Raw genomic sequence first — 12,827 nt, 5'->3', positions numbered from 1 at the left:
TGTGAAGCAGTTTAGTTGGGGCTACTGCTCGGGCAGGAATGGGTTCCCAGTGCACCCAGGGTGCACCCCCTGCCCTTCAGCCTGCAGTATCTCAAGCTGCTCCGTGGAGAGCTTGGAGACACCGTGCTGCTGCAGACCCCTGAATGGTGACCCTGGAGGGTGGCCTGGGCCACCTGGCCGTGCCCTTGGTAGGTCAGATCCTGTGGCCTCTGGGAGCAGTGCTCCTGGGCAGCCCCAGCTGTCTGACTTTGAACTTGCTCAGGTGGTGAGTGTGTTGGGGGGCCATTTCGCACAGTGCAACTTAGGGAGGGGACCCAGCGCTGGTCCTGTCAGCGTGGCTGTGCCCTGACGGTGCCTGGTGGGGGTGCTGGCTCCTCCCGCTCCTCTTCCTCTTTGTGAAGGGGAGGTACACGCCCGCCCCGTCAGACTGACAGAAGCTCTAAGGGCCCGGTAGAAAGTGCAGTAATGAACAAGCAGTCGCTCTTCAGGAGAAGTGAGCTGACACCAACCAACGTGCTCTCTAATTTATTTCCTGGCTGCATCTTCACAAATATTTATTATTTAAAATTTATTTGCTCTTTTTCAGTTTTGCTTTCACTGTGTTTTGTTACCCTTGAATGTGACTTTCCCCAAAATACCGCTTTTGGTTCGTTTGTGTGGAAAAGAGGCGTCAAGGACATACGGCCTGCCCATATGCTCCTCTGACGCGGCGGCTTTATCATTGTTTACCTTGGTTTTGCTTTATTTCCGGTCTTTGGTTTTGTTTTCTTTTAGCACATGGCCTCTTTGCTCAGAAGACCTCCTGCGTTGGTGGATGCAGGGGCCTGAGCAGCAGCCACGTTGCTTAAGTTTGGTTCATGTCCCATCATGCATTGCACTGTCTTGATTCCCATCCCTTAACCAGGTAGGTGATGCCTTGGATGGGCTCTCAGCTGCCTCAGCTGAGAAAAGTACTCATGGAGAAATGTGTGTTTGCTCTAGAAGCTTCTAACCCTGTCCCTGTGGTCTCATGAGAGGGTAGCAGGAGAAAAAACATTTCTTGGTTTTCCGCTCTCCAGCCCTGGGAGGTAGTTTTCCGTCACCAAGAGAAAGTCCTGTGGAAGTGCTGGCTCAGCATTCGGGGTGTGTGTTTCATCCTGAGGTTCTGCCGGGGCACGGAGGGCATTGGGGCGCTGACGAAGGGTGTTTGGGGACGGTCTGAGGAGATGCTGACCGTGGGACCATTCCAGATGAGCCTATCTCCCCCCATGTCCCGCCCCCGGTCATTTAGGACCCTGGGAGGCAGAGCTGTGTGTGGTACACTCACAGCTTAGTAACAGGCGTGTGGAAGCCGTGCCTGACAGCTTTGTGGTCACGAGCGGTGTTTGAGCAGGCAAACTCAGGATGGGGCAGTCAACAAGGAAGGGAGTTCTGAGGTGTTTGTCACTCGGGCTGTCTCTTCCCCTCGAAGTCCTGCTCCCAGATTGGGCTGCGGCCTGCATGGTGGCGTGTGAGGCCAGCCTCCTCCACGCCTGCCACGCTGGGCCGGGCTGGGGCAGAGCCACAGGGCCGATGCTGGCTCGTGGCCCGGGAGTCCCCCCGACACGATCTTTAGCAACGGTTGTGTCCGCTTCAATCCCCGCCCAGGGTTTGCTGGGACAGGCAAGCTCCAAATCTCGCCCTCGACCCAGCCCTGAGGGTGTCCTGCTGGCCACAGAATTTCCTGCCTTTGGGTGATTTTTGTCCTTTTCCAAGTTCTCCAGAAGCAAATGAAGTCCTAGTGGGCTGTGGCATCTGAGTGGGCAGCCGTGTCAGGGAAGACAGTGTTCCCACGCTGCCCACAGCGGTACAGTCACTGGGCAGATAGCGCCCATCCCCTGGGCAGCTGGGCCAGGTGCCGGGCCTTCTGCAGTGAGCCCTCAGTGAAGCCCAGGACAGAGGGGCTGTGAGCACTCAGTTCACCAGCGGGGTGGCTGCCCAGCTAACAGGCCCAGCGACAAGCCGGCTCAGCCCGTACTCCGCCACACCCAGCCCTTTCACCGTTGGGGGACCCGGCGGGTTTGTGGTCCAGACGGCCTGTCTTGCGTCATAGGCCATGTGCGGGGGGCCCAGGAATCCACCTGTCCACGCAGATGCGTTCCCCAGGCCCGGGGGCAGTGGACCCACCACCTGTGCTCTCTCTCGCATTTCAGGCCGAGTCGGGCTCTGGAAGGACATCTTCACCGTGTCCATGAACGAGAAGTTTGACTTGGTGTACAAGCAGAAGATGGGGAAGTGTGACCTCACGTTTGACTTTTATTTGTGAGACCAGAAACGGCCACTTTGCATGCTGACGATACCCAGACACTGCTAGCTAACGTCCCGTACACGTTCCTTTATCACTCGCTGGACAGACTCGGGAAGCAGCACGCACGGCCCGGTGGGCAGGCGGAGGGGTCGCGAGGAGGCAGGTGGAGCGCTGCGGTTTCCCACCTGGGGCAGCCGCTTCGCCTGTGGCATCTGCAGTCTGCCTGTGTGAGCACGAACCTCACAGCAGCCGCAGTACAACGGACGGACTGTATGCTGAGAATAAAGTATGTAACATATGCAACCAGGATGTATGCCTTTTACAGCCCCAATGGTTTATTGTATTTTATAGAGCTTTTCACTGGGAATCTAAATAAATGTCGGTAAACCAGATGCACGTGCGTTTCCAAGGGGATCCAGAGTGAGCCCCACCTGGAGGGTAGGAGGGTCTCGGTGCTGACGCTTTTATTTTTGTAGTTTTACTCAGTGGGGCTCAGCCGTTCAGGTGGCAGGGTCTCTGAGACGAGGATGAGGACCCAGGAGACGTCCTGAGCTGAGTGTGGGGAGACACGCTTGTTCCCTCCGGGTCAGTTCTCTAACCTTCCCAAAGCGAAGCAGCGACTGTTGGCAGCGTGCTGCCGGGAGACGGGCCTCTGCATCAGAAGCTCACGGAACGTTCCACTGGGGACACCTGCTTCAAGAGTCCAGCAGATGGGGGTGTAACACAGTGGGCGGCACTGAAACGTGGTGACTGAGGAGCCGGCCACAGAGAGTGGGTGGCACGCGTGTCCTTGTTCTCGTTCCCTGAAGCCTGACCAGCGAGCAGGTGCTTCACGGTCAGTTTCTGAGAGTCCTGGGTCTTCCCGCCCGGTGGCTCAGCCTCTAGCTGAGGGTCTCGGCTCCCGGAGAATCGGTTTTTGCAGGTTGGACAGGCGGTTTCACCCAGCCTGGGCTGGCAGTTCTGTCTCTCGTCTCTCTCTGCTCATCCCTCGGCGCATCTGAGGGAGTGCATGGGGCAGGGCTGCTGGCCGCTGGCCCCGGGTCTGGCTGGAGGAGTCCTGGCCAGGCGGCCAGACGGCGGAGCGGGGCTGGCGCTCCCCGCCCATGTGGCAGCCTGGCTGCTGCTGGGGGTATGACTAGAAAGCACCCAGCGCGGTGGCCTGCGGGCAGTGCCTCGTCGAGGTCCAGGCTCTGGGTCCCTTTCTGTGATGCACGTGCAGAGAGGCACGTCCCTGTTTGTGCCGGGAGAAGCCGGATGATGGCGGGGGTGGCATTCACGGGGGTGTGGCGGCACCCTCTCCGTCCCTGAGCAGCGCTGCTTTCTGCAGAGTTTCTATTTTTCTATCTCCAGCCCCGTGTGGACGTTATGAAGCACGCCGCTCCACGTCTGTGCTTGCTTCCTGAGTAAACACACGTTCCGTCCCGTGCTCTGTGTTCAGTGTGTGCTGGTTGGAGCTAGGGGTCCTGGCATGGGCCCTTCAGCTCTTTGGGAAACGCAGTGTGAACCTCACTGACAGACACCCTGCTCCTGGGCTGAGCCCGATCGGGTGGCCGTGGGCAGAACTGGGCCCTTGCCCTCCAGTCTAGCCTGCGCGGGTGGAGTTCATGTCCCCGTTGCCCTCGTCACTGCGAGTAGAAGGAAGAAGGAGCGGGGAGGCTTAGGGGCCGGGAGATCCAGCCCTGGGAGACCCCACTGTCGGGACCGAGGACGTTGGGGGAAGCACTGGCCTGCGCTTATGCTCATCGGTGGGGATCCAGTTCCAGGTGGAGAGTCCAGGCCGCTGTTTTGCCTTGGGCTCCGGCGAAACAAACTGCATTTGGTGTCTGGGATTACACAGCACTCAGGTTAGCCAGTGGGGCCTGGGTCTGCTCTGTCCTCGAGGCCCTGCCTGGAATCGTGAGTCAGCTGCAGACCCGGGCCCAGGTGTGCTCTGCACGACGGCACGCATGGTGGACTGCTATGTCCCTGCAAGGGCGCTAGTTCACCACGCTCTACTGATCCGTCCATTCACTCTGTGGGACGGGGCCCAAGCTCGGTGGACCACAGGGTACCTGCTGGGCTGGTTCACCTTGCTTTACCAGCTCATTCCTTCACTCTGTGGGACGGGGCCCAAGCTTGGTGGACCATGGGCTTCCTGAATGGGTGCTGGTTCACCTTGTTCTACAGACTCGTCCACTCGCTCAGCCAGTATTTGAGCACCTGCAGGGTACTAGGCACTGAGCAAGGTCGGGGGCCCAAGAAGGCCCGTGCCTTCGTGGAGTTTGCCTTCCTGTGGGGAGACACGTGATCATACAAAAACAGGACTGAGATAAGTTCAGGCTGAAGGAGACCATGAGGGGAACCAGGAGGAGAGGGTACCAATGGAGGCTGGGGGCTGACGAGTGCTTGGGGAGGCCGTGAGGAGAGGGGTATGTCAGTGGAGGCGGGGGCAGCCCCTGAGGGGTGCTTGAGCAGAGACGGGGCGTGGTGGGGTGGTGCCCTCGGCTTGCGGGGCCTCGGTGGCAGGTCCAATTGTGGGTGGACAGCAGGAGGCACCTTACAGAGGGCACCACAGGTCGTGAGTGTGGGTTTTGTACTAAAAAACAGGAAGCCACAGGGTGGCTTTTCACCGCAGGCGCGAGACCTAGTTCCGCGGCTGGTGGCTGTGAGACTGGACTGCAGGGGCCTCTCCCCACTGCCACCCACTCAGGCCGCAGTGGGGGCCGGGAGCTCTGCTAGGACCCTCAGGGCTCCTTGAGGAGCAGTGGTCTCGCCCGTGAGGTGACACGGGCCAGGCGCTGAGGTGCACAGCTGCCTCCTCACTCCAAGGGAGCCCAGACCCCCCCAGGAAGTCAGCCCAGGCCGCAGGGAAGGGAATGCTGGGAAGACGGCGGGGAGGGGCTGGAGGAGCTGCAGGGGTGCACGGAGGGCAGCTGGGGTTTGAGAGGGGCTCTGAGGGGAGCCCTGGTGGCTCGGTGCCTAAGGCACTTGACTGCTCACCAGAAGGTTGGCGGTTCAAACCCAGCAGCCACTCTGCAGAAGGCACACTGGGCAATTACCTCCATGAAGATGTACTGCCTGGGAAAACCGACGAGCTTGCTGAGTCGGAAGGGACTCCATGGCAGTGGGTTTGGTTTCTTAGTTCGTTCGTTTGTTGTGGTGACTGGAGGGCTGTTTGTTCAGACGGAGCTGGCGAAGGGTTTCTGTTGTGGAAGAAGGCGCCGCGGGCCGAGTTCAAGGCCTCCCTCTGCGCTTCCTCCGCGTTCGACTTCCCAGGCCCGGAAGATTCCAGAGTGTGGAGGCAGCTGTTGACGTGGCCGGTGAGCGGCTCAGCCTCCCAGGGAGCACTTCACGGCCGCCCGCCGGCCCAGGTCGGTGGCGCACGGCCTTTCCTTCCCCTCCGTGGCGCCCAGTTTCTTCGTCTGTCAACGGACCGCGGAGGACCCTCCCGAGGTCCCTGGGTGGCGCAGGCGCTTTCTGATCCACCTCGAGGCGGGCGGCTTGAAGCCCCTCTCCCCAGGCTGCAGAAAGGCCTGGAGACGTGCTGCCGTAAAGGGCTCAGGCTTGTTTCTTAAGGACCCTCCCAGCACCCAAGTCCCATGGCGCCCTGAGCAGGGAGAGGAGATGTCAGCTCACTTCTCTGATGCCGTTTTCATAATTTGTGTGGGGGAGCTAACCGCCCTCACTTCCTCAGGGGCTTAGAACAACAATTAGAAAAGGAAGTGTTCTGAAAGCATAAATAAAATCCGCACAGCTCATGAGAAGCATGGCGCCCTGTGAAAGGGCCCAGGGTCCCTGTGGGGCCCTCCCGTCCTCTTCCTTTAACCCTTGAATTGGAAGGATTGGGTATGTGCTGAGCAAGACCCCATGCGGGGCCTGGGGACACAGCTGCCTCAGTAACGCCCCTTCAGATCTAGCCTCCACCTTCCTCCTTCCCGGGGCTCTGCTCTGACCTGTGGCCCAAATCCCTGTGGGGGATCAGAGCACCTGGTTCTGAAGTCACCTGGGCCAGTCACCTGCCTTCTCTTAGCCTCGCCCCTTTACCTGTGAATGAATGTGTTGGGATGGATGGCCCCTGAGGTTTCTTCTGGTCGTTAACGTCCATGGCTTCTGGCTGTTGTTAGCTGTTGTCGAGTGGGCTCCCCGGACAGTGACCTTGTGTGTGATGGAGGGAAGGGTGGCCGGCCCTTCGCCGTCCTCATCATCGTCGGTGTGTTTGAGCCCATGGTGGCCCCCTTATGTCAGCCCATCTCACTGAGTCTTCACTACCCCTCCACTTCCCCAAATATGGCATGCTTGTCAAGGTTGGTCTTTCCTGATGACGTGCCCAAAGTCAGTGAGCTGAGGTCTAGCCGCCCCTCTTCTAAGGAGCATCCCCCCTGTGCTTCCTGCGGGACGGGGGGGGGGGGTTCTTCTGGCCGCCCACGTTGTACTCGGTATTCTTCCCCGGCACCACGATTCAAACGCTTCACTTCTTCCCAGGGTCTTCCCTTTCCACTGCCCAGTGTTTGTGTGCATTTGAGCGGATTGAGGAGAACATCGCACTGATGGCTAAGGGAGCAGTTTTGGTATCTCCCGTGGAACGATGCCTTGACCCGGTTTAAATGCAGGTGGAGGTGGGGCCAACAAAGTAACGGCTCAGAGAGCAGGTGCTCAGAGACTCAAAGCAAAGAGAGCTTACCTGAGGGAAGGCAGAGTGATTGATTAATGTAAGAAATAGAGTGTGAAACATTCATGGAAGCAAGTAGTCCATGGGACTAGTGGACCATGCAATCCTCAGTCTACACGACCACGAGACTAGAAGAACTAGATGGTGCCCACTATCACTCTCAACTACTCAGAAAGGGATCAGTGCAGGAGATCCTGGATGGAATGGGAGAACAATGTGGAACAAAACTCAGAATCATTTAAAAAAAAAAAAAAAAAGACCAGGTTTGCTGGTCTGATGGAGCCTGGTGAGACCCCTGAGACTATAGCCCCTAGTTAACCCTTCAGGTCAGGAACTGAACGCACACCTGTGGCCTCCAGCCAAACCACAGACAGGCATATGGGGTGAACATTTACATCAGGGAGGTACACTCCTTGGAGCAATCAATTGTGGGACAGAAGGGAGGTGTTTGCACAGGGGGACAGTTCGGGAGGCGGGAATGCGTGGGAGGGAAGGACACAGGGAAGAGGTAACTACAAGGAGCAAGTGGGAAGAGGACAGTTAACGTTGTGGAGAATTGCAGTGAATGTCGTGAAACAAAATGTGTATGAACTGCTGTATGGAAAATGAATTTGCTCTGTAAACTTTCACTCAAATCACAATGAAAATTTTTTGAAAAAAGAAGTAAGAGTGTGAATGAGGTTTGGAAACATGAGCAGGATGTCAGTAGGGTGAGGAACAGAAGGGACCACACCAGGTGGGAAGGACTAACGGACACTAAGGAACCAGCTCCTCCTTGCCTGGAAGTTGGGCCATGTGAGTTCAAATCCCTGCCATCTTTGTGGGACCCTGGGGAAGCCGGTGTCTGTCTCCTAATGGAGAGGCCTCGGGTCAGTGTCTTGACATTCCATCCCAGCTCGAACACTCTCTCTTAGGTGTGGTCTCACTGTTGTCAGTTCAGTGCCGGAGAGGAGCTGATGGATGAGGGGGAGGGGACCACGACTCAGGCTAGTGACAGACCTCGCCAGCCGGGGCAAAGCGAATTCGTCACAGAAGCACCTGCCACACAGTTTGGGCCCACAGTCCCCGTCTCCAAGGCATGCCGAGCTGGTGCCAAATCCAAACATCAAATGACAATTTGATTCTCACACTTGGATCCTTACGAGCTAGTTGGCAGTGAGCATCTGAGTCGCAGTCCTTAAATCTGTCTCCTCACCACTGAGGGAAACGAGTCTCTGCTTTATTAAAAGCACTCTCAGAAAGCCAGAGGATGCGAAATGTGTTTGAAAAATAAGAAAACGAGCAGAAAATGAGTTTGCTCCTCTTTGAAGTTGTCATCTTTACATGTATCCATGGCGTTGGGCACCAGCTGGGAGTGGAAGTCTTAAAATACTGGGAGCAAAGGCGTTTCTGCAAAAGGAGCGACCTCACAGAGCCAACAAGAGGCGCTTCTGTCCAATCTCGTGCATCCTCCAAAACTTCAGTGAATTGGTTAGAAAACGTTTTCTTTTCCAGTGTTCTTGTCTCCCAGTTCTCTTTATGACCCGTGTTGCTGCGACTGGTTCCTGTCGTGTTGGCTCCTACTCAGGTGATCCCATGATCAGCCAGACACAATGCTGCCTGGTCCCATGCCATCCTCACGGTCACGGCTCACTTGGGTCCGTTGCTGGGCCACTGTGTAATTTGAGTGCCTTCCAGCCTCGGGCTCACCTTCTAGCACGATGTCAGACACTGTTCTGCTGTGATCCATAGGGTTTCCACTGGCTAATCTCTGGGACGGACAAAGCTGTCCCAGAAGAAGTGCAGCTAGAATGCTTCTTGGAAGCGAGAATGGCCAGACTTCATCTCACCTACTTGGGTCACGTTATCAGAAGGAGCCAGTCCCTGGAGAAGGATGTCGTGCTTGGTGAAGTGGAGGGTCAGCGAAAAAGGGGAAGGCCCTCAGTGACATGGAGTGACACAGTGGCTGCAGCGATGGGCCCAAACATAGCTGTGAGGCTGGCCCAGGACCGGGCAGTGTTTCATTCTGTTGTCCACTGGGTTGCTATGAGTCAGAACCCACTCGACGGCACCTAACGTCAACAACAATCTCCGGCAGTTGGTTGCCAGGCCCCCCTTCCCTATCTGTCTTCGTCTGGAGGCTTCACCGAAACCGCTCCACCCTGGGGGACCCTGCTGGTATTTGAAATGCTGCTGGCACGGCCTCCAGCCTCACAGCCACACACAGGCCACCGTGATAGGACAGACTGACAGGTGGGTGACGGTTACCATCCGTACTACATGTGATATCCAGGGGAAAAAAAGAAAAGCTCTCTCAGATACAGTCAGTGCCTTGGAGCCCACCTCCCTTGGCCTGAGGACTCCTGGAAGGTCTGAGTCCTCAGGCCCCTGCTTGGCCTGTTCTCTGCCTGGATTGCCTTTCCCCACCTGGGTCGGGCCTGCTTGGCCTTTAAGACTCGGTCCAGGCCTGACCTACTCCAAGAACCCTCCCTGATGAATCCTTCCCACCCCCAGCACTGGGGAGGGCGAAGGGCTCCGCTCTTGGGTGCCCCTGCACCTGTCCTCCCATCCCTGGCCACAGCAGCCATCTGCTTACAGCTCAGGGACCGCATCCCTTTCACGTTCCTTGGTGTCAAGACGTGAGCGTAAAGAGACGCACCGTAGCGTGTAGATGACCCGAAGGATCCCACGTGCTGAACGCTGCCTGGAGCCCTTGCGTTTCTGAATTAGCGCTGGTCAGCGGCCACACCGCCAGCCCCCCAAGCCCATGTGTGTCACAGCCACGAAGGCCGTTTGCAGCCTCTCCAGCCCAGCCACACAGCCCGTTCCCTGACGTCAGCCCCGACTTCGTTCCCTTCCCTAGCTATAGTGGACTGGCTGGTCCTCTCAGCAAGCCTTCCGCACCGTTTCTAAATGCTGCCACTTCATGCCCACCACCTGCCTCACCCTGCACTTTAAAACTCAGTCTCCAGGGAACCCTCTCGAATTGGTCCTTGCACACTGATGGGGCCGTCTTGCCTCCAGTTTTTCACTGAAGGCATTAGGTGAGTCCTCAGATTGGATGAGTTGATTTTCAGTGGCTGGTGGGGCCCTCCAGAGGAAGGGGAGGTGAGAACATGCCTTAGCCCCGAGAATGAGTGATGGGCAAGTGTCCACTCCCATCAAGGAACAAGATGTGGTGGCATCTGCTTAGAATGGAGCTTACCAGGAGTTGTTGTTGTTATGTGCCATTGAGTCAGACCCGTCTCATAGCGACTCCTCCTTGGGTTTCTGAGGCAGTATCGCTATGGAAGTAGATTGCCCAACCTTCCTTCCGAGGAGTGGCTGGTGGGTTTGAACCGCCAGCCTTCTGGTGAGCAGTCAAATGGCTTAGGCACTATGCCACCAGAGCTCCCATACCAGGAGTTAGAACCTTCAATTTGAACAAGTAACACTTCTTTATTACAGCCTTTTGGTTTACTTTGGTTAAGAAAACATTTTTCACTGTTTTCAAGTTACCTATCCAAAGTATATATTTTCAGCCCCAATTAGACTATAAACCGAGAAGAAGAGTCTGGCTCTCAGTCATCTCTCTGCCCCCATGCTGTGCTTAGTAGAGCGCTCGGTTCCTATCAGGTAATCAATAAATGCTTGTTACCTAACTAAAGCCAATTAAATGCTAAACAGCACTAATTACAAGCTGTTGCAAGATCTTGGCTCCTAGGAAAGAGAATTACTTGCGATTGTCAGGGCTTTGCTTGTTTGCCCAGATGTCTGCAACATAAACTTGGGCTTCTCCAATGGCGTCTTTATTCCAGAGGGCGGATCCTTCTGAGACTGCCACTCGAGGATGTTCCGAGGGCAGGAATCATTAAAATTCCGAAAGCCACGATTCTGCGCTGTGCAGCCGTGTTCAGGAGCAGGGGAGGTGCGATTGGGTTCCCGTTTGCATGAACGGAAACAACCAGTGCCTGGTAAAGGAAATTAAGAGCTTAATAGTGAACTGGGACATTGAAGGGGAAGGCAGGCATTGAGTGGCGCTGTCTGTCGTCTCTCTCCATGTTGATCCAGAAATGGACGCTAAAATGCCCCTCTGTTTACAAATGATAGTCAATTATTTGGGGTGGCAACGTTTAAAATGTGCGGTTCAGTTTCTGGCTGATTGAACTCAAGTGAGCAGCTTGAGCATCTGTTAAGGTAGAACTGAGAGAGAGAGCAGCTATTTTCATAAAGAGAAACACAAAACCACCACAGTGGCTTTTCCAAAGGAGCTCCTGCTACCACTGCCTTTGTTTTTATTTTATTCTATTCTTTTCCTTCGAAGGACAGCTCAGGAGAGACTGGTCTCCATTTTATGAGGCTCCGCAAAGACAGCAGTGGCGAGAGTCTTTCCTAGCAGACAGCACAGAGACTCTCAGCTTCTGGGTCTGTGCCCCACACCCCCGTGTCTCACCTGTTTCCTCTCCCTCCCCTCTTTATTAACAGGCGTGGTGACAAACAGTGCTTAGCTTCTCGGGTTAATCCGTTCCTGCTGTTTATTTCTCCACACAAACGTGTAATCTCCGTTTGTAGCATCATTATTGATTAAAAACCAAACCCACTACCAGGGAGTGGATTCTGACTCATTGCTCCCCTAGAGGACAGAGTAGACCTGCCCCATGGGGCTTCCACGGCTATCAGTCTTTTAGGAAGCAAAGCCCAAACCAACTTGAGGCTATTGTGACCCACAGCGCCCCTAGAGGACAGAGTGGAGCTGCCCACAGGGTCTCCCAGGCTGTCAGTCTTCACAGACGCAAAGCCCAAACTACACCCACTGCCGTGGAGGCCATTCCGACCCACAGCGCCCCTAGAGGACAGAGTGGAACTGCCCACAGGGTCTCCCAGGCTGTCAGTCTTCATGGAAGCAAAGCCCAAACCACACCCACTGCCTGGAGTCCATTCTGACCCACAGCGCCCCTAGAGGACAGGGTGGAACTGCCCACAAAGTCTCCAAGGCTGTCAGTCTTCACAGAAGCTGACCACCACATCTTTTTCCATGGAGTGACTGCCAGCCTTTCCCTTAGTAGCTGACTGCTGAATGACTTTGGCACCAGGACTCCTTCATTATTGATTACTGTGAGGTAATTAATGACATGGTCCTGCTTAGGTACAGAATGATCAAAAGGATGGGAAGAAGATGCCTACCACAGAGTGCTCCATGACCCCCAAATCTACTCTTGATGACTGAGGGAGGGGGATGTCAGAGGGGTATCAAGGTTGCCTCTCAAGGTCACCATCTAAGGTCTTGAGGGGTCCATTTACGCCATGAGTATAAAGGAGTAGAGATAGTGTCCTGGGAAGTGAGTGTTACTGGTTTAAATGATGCTAAATGGGACCTTGGACAAGACAAGGAAAAACTGAAAAAACTCACTGTCGTTGAGTTGATTCTGACTCATAGCAACCCCCTCCTTGGGTTTCTGAGGCAGTGTCTCTATGGAAGTAGATTGCCCAGTCTTGCTTCCGAGGAGTGGCTGGTGGGTTTGAACCACCAGCCTTCTGCTTAGCAGTCAGATGCCTTAGGCACTATGCCACAAAAGTCACCAAAAAAATGGAGGTTCAGCCCTGTTGAAAGTAGATCCACCACAGGGCATCTGTGATAGTTGAGGTTGTGTGTCGACTTGCTGGGCCGTGGTTCCGAGCAGCTGGGCAGCTGGATGGAGTTATTCCCCATGAGGAGACTGTGGTCACCGTCATGGCGGAATCTGCCCTGAGCAGGTAAGTAGTCGTCTTCAGGTGTGGCCTGCTGCCAGTATATATGGAGAAGCTTTGAGGAAGGTCTCCAGCTTGTTGGCACATTTTGGATCTTGTCTTTTGCCGAGTCTTCGTCTCAATGGCCTGCCACGTTGCCTGCCGGTCTTGGGCTTCTTCCTGGACTTGATCCAGCGAGCTACCATGTTGCTTGCCTATCTTGTGATT

The 12,827-nt window shown here is 55.6% G+C and overlaps 1 protein-coding gene across 1 annotated transcript in view; it reads left to right on the top strand.

Moving 5' to 3' along the window:
- The window catches only part of SULT4A1 (sulfotransferase family 4A member 1), a 40,799-nt gene extending 38,515 nt beyond the window's left edge, over window positions 1-2,284 (top strand). The window contains exon 7 of the mRNA XM_007941735.2: window positions 2,172-2,284. Within this exon, the coding sequence (XP_007939926.1) occupies window positions 2,172-2,284 (113 nt within the window). The remainder of the gene's footprint in view (window positions 1-2,171) is intronic.
- The last annotated feature ends 10,543 nt before the right edge of the window (window positions 2,285-12,827 follow it).

The sequence above is a fragment of the Orycteropus afer genome, unplaced genomic scaffold (genome assembly GCF_000298275.1).
Source record: "Orycteropus afer afer isolate SDZICR_OR568_19922 unplaced genomic scaffold, OryAfe1.0 scaffold00083, whole genome shotgun sequence".
Taxonomy (NCBI): domain Eukaryota; kingdom Metazoa; phylum Chordata; class Mammalia; order Tubulidentata; family Orycteropodidae; genus Orycteropus; species Orycteropus afer.
The sequence above is the reverse complement of the archived record's forward strand: the minus strand, read 5'-3'. Positions and strand labels throughout refer to the sequence as shown.